Source organism: Larus michahellis, chromosome 4 (genome assembly GCF_964199755.1).
Source record: "Larus michahellis chromosome 4, bLarMic1.1, whole genome shotgun sequence".
Taxonomy (NCBI): Eukaryota; Metazoa; Chordata; class Aves; order Charadriiformes; family Laridae; genus Larus; species Larus michahellis.
Genome location: NC_133899.1, coordinates 28,858,510 through 28,876,554, shown reverse-complemented (window position 1 = coordinate 28,876,554; position 18,045 = coordinate 28,858,510). Strand labels below are relative to the sequence as shown.

General features: G+C 38.4%; 1 protein-coding gene across 2 annotated transcripts in view; it reads right to left on the bottom strand.

Moving 5' to 3' along the window:
* The window catches only part of PPM1A (protein phosphatase, Mg2+/Mn2+ dependent 1A), a 29,637-nt gene that overhangs the window by 11,066 nt on the left and 526 nt on the right, over window positions 1-18,045 (bottom strand). For both annotated transcript variants that reach the window (XM_074583692.1, XM_074583693.1), the window contains exons 2-3: window positions 2,876-3,727; window positions 992-1,109 (exon numbers count right to left, since the gene is read on the bottom strand). In XM_074583692.1, the coding sequence (XP_074439793.1) occupies window positions 992-1,109; window positions 2,876-3,709 (952 nt within the window). In that variant the 5' untranslated portion in view covers window positions 3,710-3,727. The remainder of the gene's footprint in view (window positions 1-991; window positions 1,110-2,875; window positions 3,728-18,045) is intronic.

Genomic DNA, 18,045 nt, shown 5'->3' with positions numbered 1-18,045 from the left:
AAGTTAAGGAAGAGAAAAAGTGCATAATATATTCCTCTAACTTACTAATCACTGATACCACAGTTGTGAAGAACTCTGCGTATCGTGCACTGTGTGCTATTAAGGATTCTTGGAGTATATATGCATAACTAGACCTGTAACATATATCTGGAGTCCACTTCAAAAACAGATTTGACCTAGACAAATAATGCATACAGCAAGTCTTGTATTTCAGAAACAAACTCCAAGCTGTGGTCATTTTTAAATACCAAAAGGCACTATAAATCCACTTTCAATGAGAAGTCTTTTAAATCAAACTGATTTCAAATACAATTTTTAGTTAGGTGACCTTGCCTTGCAGGTTCAGTTTAAAGTTTAAGAATCCTGAAATACAAATTTAAAGCAAAATTTTTACGTTGTTATTATCAGAGTAAAATGAGCTCCCACCTTTGTTCATCACGAATGCTTAAAGATTAGCTTTGACAAATTTCTGACATACTTTTAAATAAGTAAATATATTAACAGGTACCTTAAAGATGACAGTAATCAAGCTGTAACCCTACCATAACTGGATAATAAAATATTATGGCTAATTAAATTGTACATAACTACATGGAAAAATGGCACTCAAATTATCCTCTTCACAGACACTTTGCAAGATAGTCTGATTATTTCATTTAACTCCATATAACAGGAATCAGGATTTACTGGTTGGAAGTTAGTGCTGTCAATGGACTCATCAAGAACACTGAGCCCAAACAAATTATTTCTCTGCCATTCCGAACAATTTTCAGGGCTACAGGCTGCTGCATTTTCATAGCAGAATTTTTTCATGACATACAGCAGGACTGTAAAAGTGCCTTTTTCAGAGACGTAACACTAGATGGCCAATGGCACTTGAAGGTCTATTAAAAAGCCTGTATGTGTTAAAGAGTTTAGTTGCTGGAAGGGGAAGGGGGGCCAGGGGGTCTGTTTAGAAACAAAGTTACTTATTTTTTTTTAAGTGATCCACCTTCTACTCTGCTTTCCAGGTACTTGTCCAACTCTGCCTCTCTTTTCACCGCCTCTGGCAATACCTTTGGTGCATTCGGAAAACAGATCAATATCACACTCATGTTGTCTCGACTTCCCTGGTGGAAAAGAAAAAATGATTTGAGAATGCATACACACCACACACTAAATACACATCAAAGCATTTTACACACAAAAACAACGCTTACTACTACGGATTAATATTATCATTAGCCTTAATTTCCCCCCACCCCCTTACAGAATTCCACAAGTCTGCCCGTTCGTTCAGTACAACTTTTAAGTCACTTTCTTCTTTACTCTTTCATGGTCTGAAGACTGCACGGAGCCAATTACAGACAGCCCATTGTCTTTTAAAAACTGACGTTAATAATGAGTGACGTGTAACTACAAAGTTATGCTCCATCTTAAGTACTATCCAATCATTTTGGGAAAACAGCTGGGTAAATAAAACCATTTACTGCTTAAAAGCACTAAGTGGGGAGGTGCTGAATTAAGACAGTGCTTCCACCTAAAATCACAGCTATTAGGGTTTTCTTCTCCCTTTTAAAACAAAAAAAGTTAGAACTGAGAGAATCTGTTAAAAGACCAGCTGGAAGGGGCCCAAGCTTTACAAAAGCATTCTTTAAAATGGAAACATTTAAAACTCCAACTAAATAGAACCCTAACACTTGAATATGTTAAAATACAAACACACTCTGCTTAGGAAAAGCAACGTTTGGTTTACTTTCAATACCCCTTTCATACCCCTGCATGTCCACAAACATGCATCCATATGTTTAACTTTTAACACCAATTAAATCCACCGAAGTCAGCAAGATCAAGAACAGCCCAGTGTTTAAAACAAGAGTATACGGGCATACAGGGAGGTGCTAACAGTGGGCTATTGCAAAGCTCAGAACATCCACAAGCCACTGTTCCTTCCGTCATATTTGTTTTCAGGATTACCAGACAAAAATTGCGCACATATTTTTGCGTTATCAATCTGGCAAAGTGCTGGAAAGCAATTACATTTTTCCACGAGGGAAACAATGGCCTTGTTAGACAGGTGGCAAGAGTGGAGACTGTGTCTTGTTTCTTTATTAACAAAAATGTTGGCTTTTTTACATTATGACTTATAGCTTGGGCTTTGGAAAATTAAGTGTCAAGCTATGAAACTCAATACTTCAAATCTCTTCTGTAACTGCACCATCCTGCAACTTATTAATACAAAGTAGAAGCTATTGTAGGCAAAATTACACAGATTTGTTATAGAAAACAGTCCCATCTTCTATGTGAGCTAGTTTCAGAGCTGTATCACACAACATTGAATATGAAATACCATAATTAAACCAGAATAAAAATGAACTTAGGAAGTCAGATCTTCATAGAGTTAAGAAGAAATTTTGAACTGCAAAATACAAAGTCAAAGTTCATTCATTCTGCATTTATCTTGGTGTAATTTTGACAGCAATGTTACATGCCCAAGAAAGGAAGGGAAGATTAGGAAGGGAAAGAATATTCTCTATCCTGATTAAGTCTTAAGAGTTAAGGTTTTGTAAAGTACATTGTGTAACAGAAAAGGGCAGTTATTGTCCTTGGCTTGCCCATAAATTCCCATCAGCTTCTAGTTTCCCAGTGATCACAATGTATCTGTATATGATTTTAAACTCTTCATTACCAAAAACCACCCAGAAAGACACACTGTTTCTCCTGTGTGTTTATTTCCCCCCTATCACCATTTTTGTGGGAATCATGGTAATTAGTGTCTAAGTCACGTTAACATAAACCATTTGATACTTATAGACTGCAACCAAAACTTATTCTTAAGTTGTTCATAAACTTCTAATAGTGAAAACAGTAAACTACTTCTCTGAAGTCTGGCTACCTTGTACAAGCAGGTGTCAACTATCTCATTGCAAACTTTCTCAAGGTCATCAGTGACTTCAAGTCTGGATCTTACAAAGTCACACAGCTCTTCGTTTCCCATAACATCCCAGATACCGTCGCAAGCCAGTATGATGAACTGATCATCTTCTTCTGATCTCTCAATTTCATAAACTTCAGGCTCAGGTGAGACTAGCTGTTCTGTAGGACCTTTCCCATGGACACATTTGTAATCAAAGTCCCCAAGTGCCCTTGAAACAGCAAGAGAGCCATTCACACGTTGAATCATTACAGAGCCACCTGCATTCTGTATACGCTCCTTCTCCAGTGGATTACTTGGTTTGTGATCCTGTGTGAAGAAGTGAACCTTCCTATTTCTACATAGTAAACCTCTTGAGTCTCCACAGTTGATGAAGTACGTATGTTGGGGAGAAATCATGACACCCACAGCTGTTGACCCACTTCTGTCTGCACCATGTTTCTTCTCGGAGATGACTCTCATGTGTTCATCAATTTGCAGAAAACCTGTTCTGATGCCGCTCTTTACACTTTCCACAGATGGTGGCCCATCTGGCCCTTTAAAATCCTGGTTGCTTGTGATGTGATCTAATAAATGCTCACAGCAGTACTTGGCAACCTGTGATCCAGCATGCCCATCATATACAGCAAAAAATGACCATCCATCAAGTCCATTTGGCAAACCAATCACAGCCGTATGTGCATCCTCCATTTCAACTCGCCAGCCTTGCATGCTACTCAGACCGTAGCGAAGCCCATTCCCTTGCCCCTGGGCATTATGCTTCTCCATCTTTGGCTTGTCTAAAAATGCTCCCATGATGACTTTCCTTCAGTTCTAAAAAGAAAAAAAAAAAAGGATTAAGATATTTCTTAAACGTCTCTTGTTTAAAACAACCTATTGGAAACTATTAAATAATAGCCCAAATAATGTTAAGATTACAAAAATACACAGATATAAAGGTGACTTTTCTGTATCTCTCTCAAGTCAAATCTACATTGCTTTCATCTAATTTAAACAAGGCCATTGGTACTAGCTGAACTGCACTTCCCATATTTTTGTAAGTATTTTCAGCAGTTTTACTTGAAGAACTTACATTCCGCTATCATTCATGGTTCTGACAAAAGAGTCTAGCATAATCAAGTATAAAATCAGCCTGAAAGAGGACTTGTTAACTGGCACACATCTGAATAGCCATGCTCCCTGTGATTACTGAACCAATGAAAGCATTCAATGTTTCCAAGACAGTGGTATTCCCTAGATCCCTACCTGCTGGCCACAAAGTCCTGCTAACACTCTGCTTTTCCAATGGCGATGGGGAGATGAAAGCAAACTGATTAGGTTTTCTTTTGGGGGATGAGGTTTGGGGGGTTTGTTTAGTGGTTTGGGTTTTTTTCTGTTCGTTTTGTTTGGCTGGTGTTTTTTCTGTTTTGTTTTGAAACAGATAAAGTGATCTGAATGATCAAGATGACGCCAGAGTCTACATAAAGGAAGAGGCAACACTGGATAACTAGGAGCACTACTCAGAAGGAACAGAGCAGCCGTCCCTTTAGGCAGCAGCAAACCATTAGTTTGGCTCAGCCATCTTGTGAAAGCTCATCCTTAGATTTTCAGTTAAATTACGCAGCAAGCTTCTCAGATGTCTGTGCTGCAGAATTACTTAAAACCTTAATGTATTCATGCTTCACTGAAAGACAACTGCCCCTGACAAGCCTAAGGAAATCTATTTGGAAATAAAAACACAAGTAGTGTAAATTCATGCTTCCTTACTGAAGCCAGACCAATATACTGCACATCCTATCCTTCTCCACCTCCCATCATTGGTATGTGATGCAGCAAATATTGATGCTTAAGAGAATAAGAATTATATTTGCAGGCAGTGTAACCTGACTGGTTTATCTTCATGGCTTTCACACCCTAGTCATCCAACCTACCCTTCTAATCCACATCAGTTTATTTGTGCATTCATTATTAAAAAAAAAAAACATACAAAATAGGTCACAGATTTTACATACTTGCAAATTCAGCCCTGGGAAGCATCAAAGAGTGTGCAAATCACTGTTATACAATACAAGGTAACGGAACAAGACTACGAGCTTTTATTTTTGAAGACAGTGGACAAAAAATTGACTGTGAGAAGAGTCTCTGGAAAAGATTTTACCTGAGGCCCCAACTAAGCTGCTGTACTAGCAGAAAAGTTAGTATACTAGTGGGTTTAGAAGGTTTTAACTTGTATGCGGAATACATTTGATTAGTTTTCTAAGGGATAACATGCTTTTACTGCAATACAGCTCCAGCTATAAGTGACACTATACATCCAACAAATCTTTCCACATTGTCTCCTTCAGCCACTATCAACTTTTTTAAAACATCTGTATGTGTTAGAATAAACAGTAAAGAAATGTTTATATTGGATCTCACCACAACAGCGATTCAAATATGAGGCATAGGGACTGGATATACACTCTTTGGCTCACATGCTTTGTTAATAAAAACAAAAGCTGCACATACTTCAGCTGTATGGAGGGAGATGACAGCAGCAGTACACCTCTGCTTCCTCTCACCCCAACCCCTGCTCTTAAGTTCTGTCTCTTCTCAAGCGAACACAAAATACTGATGGCCATGCAAAGTGCAACTAGCCAACAAAATATAGTGTACACTGGTCTTGTATTCTAAGCACATGCATGAGATTCACATTACTGCAGTTGCTAAGGAAAAAAAGGACTTAAAACTTTTTTATCTTCACATGCAACTCTAGTTAAGTCAGAGTGATCAGAATAATTACAGAATACTGCCATAAATTGAACGGGGAATTATTTTGCAGAATAATAGACTTTTTATTCATTCCATGATAGCAGCATAAAACTTTTTATTGTCAAAGACATCATAAAATACAATGCAGATATTCAATTATTTCACCTTAATTTAGAGCTCAAAAAGCAGAAACTGCCCTGGCAAATACCACATTTTTGTGAAGTATTTTACATTATTACTGTGTTTAAAACAATACAGAAAAGCATTAAGAACAGGATATAGTTAAACTGACCACAAGCACTGTCAACTTTGGACTAAAGGCAGTTTTCCTTCTAATCTGTCACATTACTAGGTACACAATATTCAGACAGAGTTGTGCTTTGTAAGCTGTTTGTCCCTCTCAGCAGTTTGTCACGTAAACCACAATTAAAAACACATACAGACAGGTCATATGCAGTTCTAGCAACTCATACAGAACTACTAGCACAGTTCAAAAACCAACAAATCCACTCTCCATTTAAGATCAAGCTGCCTTATCCCTCCCCAGAAGGTAAACTGAAAGCTGTTGCTCTTCTAAATTAAGCTTTGTAGATGAGATGTTGACACATGATTCTTCAAGGGTGCAAGCTACCCACCATAGATGTAAATACAATCAGACAGAAGGATAACCACAATGTGGTCACATAACTTCTACTTAGGAAATTATTCACGTCCCATAGCATAAAGTAGTCACCTTCTGAGAACTGCAATAACAGACTGCAGTTGCCTTCCTTGTAACACTCTAGCTAATCAAACTACCACCAGAACACCAGTCTAAACCTGGAGGAGAGTAGGCCAGGTTTTCAAAATCCTCACTGCGTCTGAAGGGAAAGCATAGTTTACTTGCGGATAGGACTAATATGCCAAGCCTTTAGTTTTTCCAGAATTTCAATTTTTGCTCAGAGAAATTTAAGTTTAATGACCAATCCGTGAATTCTTATGAATCAGAGGCTACCTGCTACTTCTCCTCTCAACCCTTATGCATGGATAAAACTTGAAGAATTTAAAGTGTCTTAGTTATATATATATATATATATAAAAAAATCCTAGTTTTTAAAGAAGGGATACACACGCACACAAAAAGGCTGACATAAAAAAGCCATGCCTCCTTCCTATTAAAAATATCTTTTGGACCCGTTTTTGAGTCCATATCTACAGAAGTATCTTTAACAAATCAGTGTCTACCTAAATCACTAGTACACTCTTCATTCTTTCACGAGGCGGTTTGTGCGCTATACTGATTAAGTTGGAATGACACCTTTAGTTAAGCATACAACTCTGTATGCAAATCAGATTAACCTATAGCAGTGCAAGCACCCAAGTTACAGCATGACTTCATTATGTAATAACACTAAAGAGAGAAGTCAGACCCAGAACAGCCTGCATGCATGATGTGCAATAAAGCAACAGATCCTGAACATGGTTTAACTTAGCGCGCTCTTATGTTTCTTTAGTCCTCAGGGGTCCTTCATCTTATGACCCTTATTCTCCAAATAATTTTACTACCCTTTCCGTTGTCGTTCTTAACCCAGCCACACATTTATGCAATCATGTTAGAAAACTGCAGTCTCATAGCGTGAGACAGAACCAGCCCTCTACTCTGGCTGGTCTGTCCTGAAACCTGAAAGCCTGAGCTTTCAGGATGCTTGAATGATGCGCGTATGTACTAAAGGACACAGGCATTCTTCCTGTTCTTATTAAAGCCAAAGTAAGAGAAAATGTACTTCAATCAAAAAGTTTGGTGGCAAATGTCCACCACTCACTGCTTTTTTCTTAGAGAAGGGCAATTCTGAACAGTACTATAGCAGTGGTGCCCTGTAAAAAGATCAGAGGTGCAACGTTCTCTTCAGAAATGGTAACTCGAACATCATCTGGCACTGCAATTGGCACAATTAGTCAAGCAAATTTCAATTTTAGCCTAAGACTAGTTCACCATGTCTGTATCGGTGACTTCCATTAGTTTCTCCTAAAATAGGAGAACTTTCTCCAGTCCAAGTTCCTGGGTTTTGGCTCTGGAGAATGGAGAAGCTTCTGAACAAATCTAAAAGTGAAAATGGATCCCTATGCATAAAAACGAATATGCAGGGGATGCATCTATGCATCCATGAGTGCATCTAAACCATGACTTCTGAAATGTCGATTTTGTGGAGGTCAAACAGAAGGACCGCCTCTACAGCAACTGCATGAAAAACTCCCAAGTTGCAGCCTGCAGACAGAAAAGCAAGAATACTGTACAGGGTCTAGAAAAATCAACAAAAGTAACAAGACCTTGGATAAAATAGAAGAGTGACACAATTCAAAGGACTGCAGCATTAGAAACAGAACTGAAATAATGAATGGAGCATGCCAAAGAGTCAGTAGCTAAACTCCTTGAAAATAGACGCAACTGGAGAACAGAGTGGCACAGAAAAGGAGGGTAATTAGTATACTGGACCATGGACAACCACGGACAACCACAGATACATCACTGGAATGCATGAAATCTCTTTGCCCCTTCATTTGTCCCTCAAATTATGCTATCCAGACAACACAAATACAATGCCTTCCGATACACATGAAAATAAATTTTACTGTTTTGCTATTTGCTTATTTATTTGCTTGAAGGTTCAAATGAAGATAAGGCTTAAATTGTTCACAAAGGACAGTTAATGTAATTCCATGTACCCCTGTAAACAGACAATTTATTTTTCCAAGGAATTCAGACAAGGACTTGATTGTCTTGTCCAAGAAAACCAACCACCCCCATCTGAAACTCGTACTTTAATAATACGTAATTTAATAATCCTTTTAAAACAATGTTTGAGTTGTATTCCTTCCACTAGATTAAGCTGCTTATATGAACCACACTCAAGTCATAGGCACTTGTTCAAACTAAGCTGAGAAGTGTCCGCATACTCCAATTTCCTGGAACAATTCTCTAAGTGACATTACGCCCTGTGTGTTGTAATGAGCACCATAAAGAAAGATTACAACCTTTAGCTGAACTACAGGACACCAAGCAAATCACCAAATTACACAGACTTGCTACTGAATAGAAAAAGGGCATTTGATCACTTCAACTCCAATCTGATCTGTGGTACTTTTCCCCCCTCCCTTAACCAGTTAGCATGTAATTGTGCAAATGTGGAAACATTTTCAGAAGTTAGTGTCTGTTGAATGAAAAAGTCACAGTACATACTGTTATGCCCCAAATCAATTAATGTTAACAAACAACATGTCAGAGATGATTCCAGGGATTGGAAGAATGGCTAAAATAAAACAGAACACGCAGATGAGACATAATTACACCACAGTCATGGGCTGAATGAAGTCATGAAAAAGCTTCTTGCCAATGACACTATTTAAAAACTCTTGGAGGCTATATGATTGAGTTCTGGCACTGACAGTTCAACAACATCAATACAGTTTCTGAATGGGTACTTTCAGACACAGGAACACATGGACAACTAGGAGACGTGAACTGTCTATGAAAAAGAAGTAAAAGAAATAAAATACAGAAATGACATTTTAATAAACATGGACTAACATATAACTTCCCCACCAGAATACTTGAAGATGCAACACTAGTCTGCATTATATTTCAATGTGACAATTGCAAATAGAAGAACATCAGAAGAAACTACTCATAGCGGTGAGAAAGTTTGTAATAACATTAACAATTATGTGTTTTAGGAAAAGGCAGACCAACATAAATATTAAAATCAGTAAAGAGAAATATCAAAGCTTTCAGAAACAGGCTTTCAGACAGGCAGAACGTCTATAATGTACGCAAGTGAGAGAGACAGGGCAAAAAACCCCAGAGGTAAGCAAGCTGACAATGTGTGTACACGGGAAGGTATGAATTGTTTCAACCTTTTCCCACCTACCCTTCCTCTCTCCCTGTAATTAATACGTAACAGCAATTACAACTTCATAACACAGCAGAAAACACTAAGTCACTATACCGCTGATACAAACACCTATGAGCTCTACCTTTTGACAGCTGGTCCACAGGTACTGCCATTTCACTGAGCTAGGTTGTTTTGTGGGGTTTTTTTTGTTGGGTTTTTGGGGTGGCTTGTTTTTGTTTTTGTTTTGGTTTAAAACAGCTTCTCTTTTGCTTAAAATCATTTCTCCTTGCTAGGAGCTGACATTCTTTCTGAATGTCCATACTAAGCAGCAAAATATTTTATCCAACTGGTTTTTCTATGTCAATTTATTTTTCATGTGTGTACATGGTGGGGAGGCAGAATCTAGGAGAGCATAGCTAAAGCCTCCAAAAGTCTTCTGGAACACAGAAGGTAACATTTCTAAGTTAACACACTCCCTCCAACAACATGTTTCAGCTTTTTCTTAAAACATCTTTTTCTGCTTGTACCTACCCTTCCTGCAGAGAACTAAACCTGTTCCAAGGTTAAACTAGGAGCTGCTATTCTCAATACAAATGTACATTGGCTGAGGTTCAAAATCCCTCCAAAGGAGATGTATGTAATCTAATTTTTGAAAAAGCAAGCCCTGGGCATTGAAAAAGATAATTCACCTCTCTTACAAATTGTTCCTGCAGAAATTTGAAAGACAGGGATGTAGTTGAAGATTGTGTGGAGTTGTTTTCATTTTGCTCTATGGTCAGTTACTGAAGAAAATAACTTCCTTGCACAATCAACAGGACCACTGCTGGGAACACAAAAATCACTAAATTGATTTTGAGAGGAGATACAACTTGCACCCACAAATACCAGTCACTCATCAGTACCCTAACATGACTGGCACCCCCAGAACACAATTAAGGTAATATTTCTTGGCCCAGACAGAATTCTTGCTTCTTTCTAAATATTTGTACTGCACATTACAGGTGGGAAAGCAAAAGAGAAAAAAGCACTAGGCAGCAGTATCAAAGTAAGAGCAGCCGCATCGTTACGAAAAAACTGTGTAGACAATCAAAATAGTATTAACAAGTACTACGAAAATCAATGAAGTAGCTCTGCATAAATTCATATGCTGCTGTCTGAACAGTATGAGAATGAAAAAGCCAAGGTCCTTGCTTGAAAGCATTAATAAGCAGAAAACACGCCCATGCTGGTGTTTAGTTCAGCACCTTTCTGGTTATACTTCATTTTCCATGATTTCTTGCTTAAAAGTGTTGGAAGATTAACAAAAGACACTCATTTCAGACACAAAGATTAGACAACTGCTTTGTTAATAGCACACAAACTCCTGCAGACTCCAGCCAAAATTCAAAGCCTCATTGAAGCAAGTACTAGAAAAAGGAACTGGAAGATCCAAGAAAAGCTGCAGTCTGTGTACACAGAACTCAGGAGAAAGGCCTTACTTCATTTTACGTATCAATGAGATGCTGTAAGAGTCAAATTTTTTGAAAGAGCGAGGCAAAAAAGTGAAAATAAGAATTCCAACCAAACTGCTTGTGTCAGAAAGAATATACAGGGCTATGCAGCTATTCCAACAGAACTACACACAGCAATGCAGCTTCACCAGAAAGAAAATATGGGTGAAAAGGAAAAAGACAACATAGAACAAACGAGTTATAGTAAGTCATAAAAGTTGAATTACAGTTTTTTCCAGTATTTGTAATACCAAGAGTGCTCTGCCACTGTCATCTACTATCATAACAGAATATTAACCCACTCCTAGACATCATGGCCCTGATTGACAATTCTTACTTGAGTACAAGCCACTGAAAGTCCAAGAACTGAACAGATCTGAACACATGAAATGCTTCAAATAATAGCTAAAAAAACCCTGTTCTTTAAATTTCACTTTTTTGATCTCCAGTTTACAGATTGAAGCCCCAGCATCTTCATTCACTGCTAGTATTACCAATCAAACAATACTTGCCATAAAAAGAAAAGTTGAAGACTTACAGAGGAACGTTTTCTTTAATGAAGAACCACACTATTCCACTGCTTTTCAAGAAAGGGGGGGAAAAATCACAACAACAAAACAAACAAAAAGCATTTGCTTTTTTATCAAGTTCAGCTAAACCTATTCAGAAAAATCAAGACAGAGTTGAAGTCCTAGCCTGTCCTGCCACTACCCAAAAGAGGGAAGTGAAGGTACTGAGTAAAAAGTCTCTAGACCAGAATGACTTACTAGAATGACCAGGACTATTAGGGTTGTTCAAAAGACACTGGAGTAAAGTCAAGGTACTGCCAATTTGTCAGTGTCTTAGCTGAAGTGTTAAAATAAACTAGGAAAAAGATGCTGCATGAAAAAAGGTCCCAGTGGGATCACTTGCTGAGACTCCAAAACAAAAGGGACTAAAAAAAACTTAAAAAACAACTGAACATCAAGTTCAAATTGAACCATTCCTGAAATATGGCAAAAAGAATTATACTTGCACACACTCTCTCATCTGTGGTGATGAAGTTCAGGAAACTGACACTTTTATTTTTTACAGTTAACACAAATCACAATACCAAATCATGTTAATGGGTATGAATTCTTACAGAATCCCACCATCCTTTTGTCATAGTGTTTCACCAATAACCTCACCACAAACATCTTAAAAAGCTAAGTTAATACAGTCCTATATACCTTAAAGAAATTGAACACATGGAATCATCACACTATCTCCTCTTTAATTTTTAGTCTTTGTGTATCCAGTTGCTCACGAAAGTCACTGCTCTTTTTAAAAAAATAATTATTTAAAGCTTTCTAACTTCAGATTTTCCTAACTTCAACAACCAGCATCAGCCATCTATTTCTGGACTTGCCTTATGAATAATTTATTTATCAATATGGAAGAATAAAACCCAAGTGAAAAAAAAGTTTATCCAAATAGTGCTTGGGAGTAAAATAAAAATAAACTACTTAGAGAAAACACAACCAGTATGCATACACCCAATGATTAGAACATGTCTGCATGAAGGCCCCAAAATTTCCTGTTTAGCCAAGCACTCAATATTTTGAAATAATTGAAAGTAAGATACATAAGCAATTTCCCAGCCCTTCACTTTACATGAAAATATTTCTGGGGTTCTAATCTCAGCAACATTACCTCTACTCTGGTAAGGATATAGGAAAAGCTGCATACCAGAGACTTAAAACCTGGTGGCTACACATGGGAATAAAATATGAAACATTCTGAAGCGTACAGCTGTAACCTGGCTTTGCTTGCAAGGAAGTGACACCAAAACTATGCCAGAAGCACATTAAGACCTGGAAGTCAAATCCTCAAAGCTTAGGAAAAGCTGGAGTTTGTTCATTTGTACACATACAGAGCTTTTATTTACAAAGCTATTTTGCCCTCACATCCCCAGCATTCCTATGTCATTAAAAGAACAAGGATAGAGGATGACTGCTGCAATAAAGCCGATTTTTCCCCCAAGACTACATAAAAATAGAAAAAAAAGAAACCAAGGGAAAAACTCTACTGTTGTAGCCTTTTATGCAGACAATAACTTTCAGGACAGAAGGCTTTCCTCTGAGGGTCACATTGATTATCGAATTCACTTCTATCAGCAGAGTTTACAGATTTGCCTATGATGAACAAGGCAGTACCGTGCTCTCCTGACTCCAAACTTGAGTTCACTGCAGCTCTTAACATTCTAGTCACCGAATGAGGACATTGTCTAATTCACCTGTTCTCCAAAATATAAGCAGTGTAATGCCAGCATTTCCTAAGCTTACAGGGCCTCATTCTGCAGCCTCAGATGGCTCTTTACAGAGGGAAACAGTACTAGATTTTTAAGAAGGGTCTATTCAAATACTATAATTGATTGGGTGAACCAGGAAATTATTTAGCAATAGAAACAGATTCCTTCTTCATGAAATGTTCCTACAATTTAATACTAACCACTTACTTGCCCACATTTTTCCGCATTCTGCACCCCTTTCCAAAGACTGGATTTTACTTAACTTAGCAGACAGCTGGAGTATTCCTTAAACTCATCTCCAAACACAAAGAGCTTAGACACAGTTTACACAGTTCTTGTGGTTATTGCATTTTAGGGTATTTCATAAGTAAAAAATACAACCATTTTATGCACAAATACCTATGATATATAGTCAAGAAGAATACAGACTACCATTCAAATTCCACTTCAAAAGCACAGTTGGCAGTTAAAATGAATTGTATGCACAGACACAGAAAATCCTTCAAGTTACAGCTGGGACCCAAACATGAAAGCGCGTTTCATCATCTAGGTCACAATCCAGCAAGCATGAGAACATCATACATCTGAGTAGTCTCACATAATTCAGTTGCACGTGGCATATCAGTGTAAGCATATTTAAGTGCTTTGCTTCATTTAAACTGCAGCTATCAGAATACACGTCATGTTACACTTGAGTTTCTTGGGTTTGTAAACTATTATCTTAGAAGACTTTAGAGATCTTTCTATCTATTAAAATATTCTTACCTGAACTGAGAACTAAGATGTTAGCAATAAGGAGGCTAAAGTACTCTATGTGTAAACTGCTAGCATTTCTCTACAGTTCAATATTGAAACCTGATTAACCAGGTTTTCACTCTTAGATGCTCTTTTGCTAGTATACTGCTATAAAGTTCACACTCTAAACAGTAGAAGTGTACTTCAACAGAACTATCTGTAGATGAAGGAAGTTTTTATTCTGTTTAGTTGCATATAAACACCTTTTTAGAAGAACTATTAAAATAATCTTACCAACTGTTTCACATAATTATAAACACACTCTTTTTTGTAGACTTCAGTAGTAAGCTGAAATATCCATTAGCCAATTTTACCAGTACGTGAAAACAAAAAAAATAAAATGAACACCCAGTAAAACAGAGGCTTGTTGAAACACAAACAGAAATAATAACAACAACAGATAGAGACTTGACAGACATCTGTAACTTAGTATGTGGTTTAACACGGAGCAAAGTTTAACTGATAGAAATCTAGAAAAGCAGGCCTTATAGCATTGGTTCAACACCAGTAACACTCAGCCAGATACTTCCTCTACCCAGGAACAAAAATCAAGTCTACTCACTCCCATGGTATCACATTTGCTTTCTCCTCCTGTCCCAATTACAATTGCCTCGGTCTAAACCTTCTTCCCAGACTTAAGATTTAAATGATTTACTCTAGCAATATTAAATCTTACTAAGTCCTAAATTGTTCCTTCACAGACAGATAGCAAGACGAGCAACATAAAGAAGCTACAAGGAGATAATGCTATCTCCACTGTGATCCACACCACATCATGGCTCAAATACACAAATCTTTCTTAAACAACATTTTTATGCACTGGCTAATGGAATGTACATAAATGCCATAAAAACCAGATTTTTGTTGTACATTCCCTGGGTCTTATAAATACCCTAAGAAAATTTGCATTTTTTTCAGGGATTACATAGTGTTTACACGGACTTCATACTTTGCAATTTGCCATTCTTTCAATGAAGAGCACTGTAGTGAACCATGTTTGAATTTTACAGAAGTTTATTTCTTATCCTAGTATTTTTAACTGAAATTTGGATCATGTGACTAAAACAACGTAGTAGTCAAGAAGAGCTTAATTTTCAAAAGAACCAACTACAAATTGCATCATTTAAAAACACAGATGATAAACCAATGTTTCAAAAAAATGTAATAGGGAGGTACAACTTATCTGAAAAGAGGAGTAAAAATTACAAGGGGCCACATACAACGGTACGAATAAATGTTTGGCTCAGGTGTAGCTATGCTAAACCACTATTGTCTTGACTTCAAACATTGTCACTATTAAAATCTTTTAAATGAGTTGCAGGTCTGCAGAGACAAAATTAATATAATTATTTTACAGTACTTCCCCTTCCAAAACCTGCTTATTTAATAACAAAACCTGCATTGTTCAGTCCCTTAATTCCAATGCAGTTCTGCTTAACCAGTTACATAAAAAAATATAATTTTTTACATGAGAATAGCCCCGAACATGTAAAAATTAAGTCAATAATAATGTCAATATTTTAGTAAGAAATACATTATTGTTAAATAACTCATATTTAGGTCATCTTGTGAAAGTAGCTGGTCTATATTCCCTAGTTCCACTAAAAAGGAAAAGTGCAATAAGATCTCTTATTGACAGCTGCATTCAAAAACATACCAGTTACATAAGTTTGCAAATTATACTGTGCCAGAGTTAAATATCTAAGCCTTTTAACAACAGTTCTTAAAATGCTATCTCAGCAAGAATGACTCAACTTCAGTGCATAAGCTGCACTCCAGATAAGACGCAACTAGCTTGATTTTACAGAAAAAACCTTTTTGTATTCAGCTTTAATTCAAATTGCACTAAGTGTGTTCTGCTTGTTTAGACCTGCAAGCTTCACCAGTCATTTGGCATTTCCACCTCTCCTCCTTGGTTTCAAGAAAAGTATCTCAAGCTTACCTATAGACAGTTAAGTAAATACTTGGAAAACGGGTATAGTTTTCTACTGTACCTCAAGGGGGGGGATTTACCAGACAACCACCAACCAAAGGACTAAACCTATAATATAAACCAGAGATAGGCCATGGCTGTATACAAGAAAAACACGGCTATGTCAGAAGAGGGTGAGAGTACAGACCAGCTCTCTCCAGTACAAGCCACATTTATCAGAGGGTTTTATCAGATATCTATGTCTGCGAGGAAAACACTAATAACTGGCATGATGCATCAGCAAGTCTTTTACTCTTAGTCCAGTCTCATACACAAAAGGTAGACCCAGAAAGGCCTGGAAGGGAAAACTTTAGGAGCAACTGTCCCTACCCCAGGGAAAAATGCTGGTACAGCTATCAAAACTGCTTTCCCTCGACACCTTTCCTTTGATTGGATAGGTAAAATGTAAAACTTCCCTGACCCATGTTTCTTCCCCCCCATCCTCTGTCTCTGATGTTATTCGTAGGAAAACTATGAATAGTAAAAGAAGGGAAGCTATCAGAGAAGAAATGTGGGTAGAACTTGCACAATTCTTGGTCATTTAGCAATTCATGCAGGGTCCTGAGTAACAGCAGCCGCCTTGCTTTAATTTCACTAGTGCTTCACAAATCCCACTTCAGCCACCTAACCACTGAAACAGTTCATGTACAGGCTCAGGGAAGTGCTACATGGGCTTATATTTGAAAAGTCATATCCTAGAATGACAAGAGTTAGAACTGCTACTTCATAAAATGATTCTACTTCCTCTGATGTTGAACGTTACAGTCTGAGGAAATCACCTACCTTCAAACCTACTGCTCTCAGGATCTAAAACTGCCTTCTGCTTAAAAAATAAAGAATTCCTTTGTATGACACACAGCACCTTAAACCTTAAGGTTACCAGACAGGTCATCTGAACGACCGGCACTTCCTCATTTGACAAAAGGTACAACTCAAAAAACATTAGTTCCTCACAAGTACTACTGCAAACTTAAATGTTAGTTTTGCAACAACAAAATTTTGCCATACGCATAGCAACTCTGAAATATTTTAATTGTACTAAATAAATACAAATACATAGGGAACAGATGTCTAGAAAATCAATTCTTCTGAAACTATTAACCTGCAGACAGTCTTAAAGCTGTATCATACCTACTATAATACAAGCTAATGTAACAAAAAGGTCAGACGTATGTTCAGAACCTCTGGCATTTAACACGCAAGCCCAGTTACGCAGTACATCACCGGACAACTTTTTAATCGAAGAGAGCATTTTCTTCTACCTACTTCTAGCATGCAAGCTATGACAGATCACAGATCATCAGCGTAACCTTTGCTCATTACATTGTCTTCAAAGGCAGCGAAATCTCTCAAACTTTAAATGCCTGAAAGGCGTCGGCAAGAGAAAATCGCCCGCTGCATAATAATGTCACTATCTGGGGAGTGCTTGATGCCCCGACCCTCGCTAGGGTGGGGTGCTTTATAAATAGATGCGGGTTGTTTTGTTTTTTCCCCAGTGCCGTGCCCCAAGCGTTTGGGTGGCGATGGGAAAGGAGGCTGTTTATAGCCATCATTAAATGAACCCTGAATCGGCCGGGGGGGGGGGGGGGGGGGGGGTGTCGTGTAGGAGAAAAAGAAAGCTGCTGCTACCTGATCCAGGCCCCAAACCCTCTGCTCACCCTCCTCCTCCCTTTCTTTCCCCATGCCCAGCCCCAAGGGGCTGCCGTGCCAACCCCCCACCCTTTGGCGAACCCTCCTGTACTGCAGGGGCTGCACAGCGGAGCCCCGCGGCCAGGCCGCCTTCAGGCCCTGGGGGGATGGGGGGGGAAGGCTCCCGGCAGCAGCATCCCAAGCCGGCTCGCACCCGCGCCGCCCCCCCTTCCCATTTCCCTCCCTCTCGCCGCCCCGACCCGGTACCAGCTGCTGCCGCCGCCGGGGATGGCGCCTCGCTCCTCCGCCGAGCTACAGGAGGGACGACCTGCCACCGCCGAGCCGAGACGGAGAGCACCCACCCCCCACTTGTT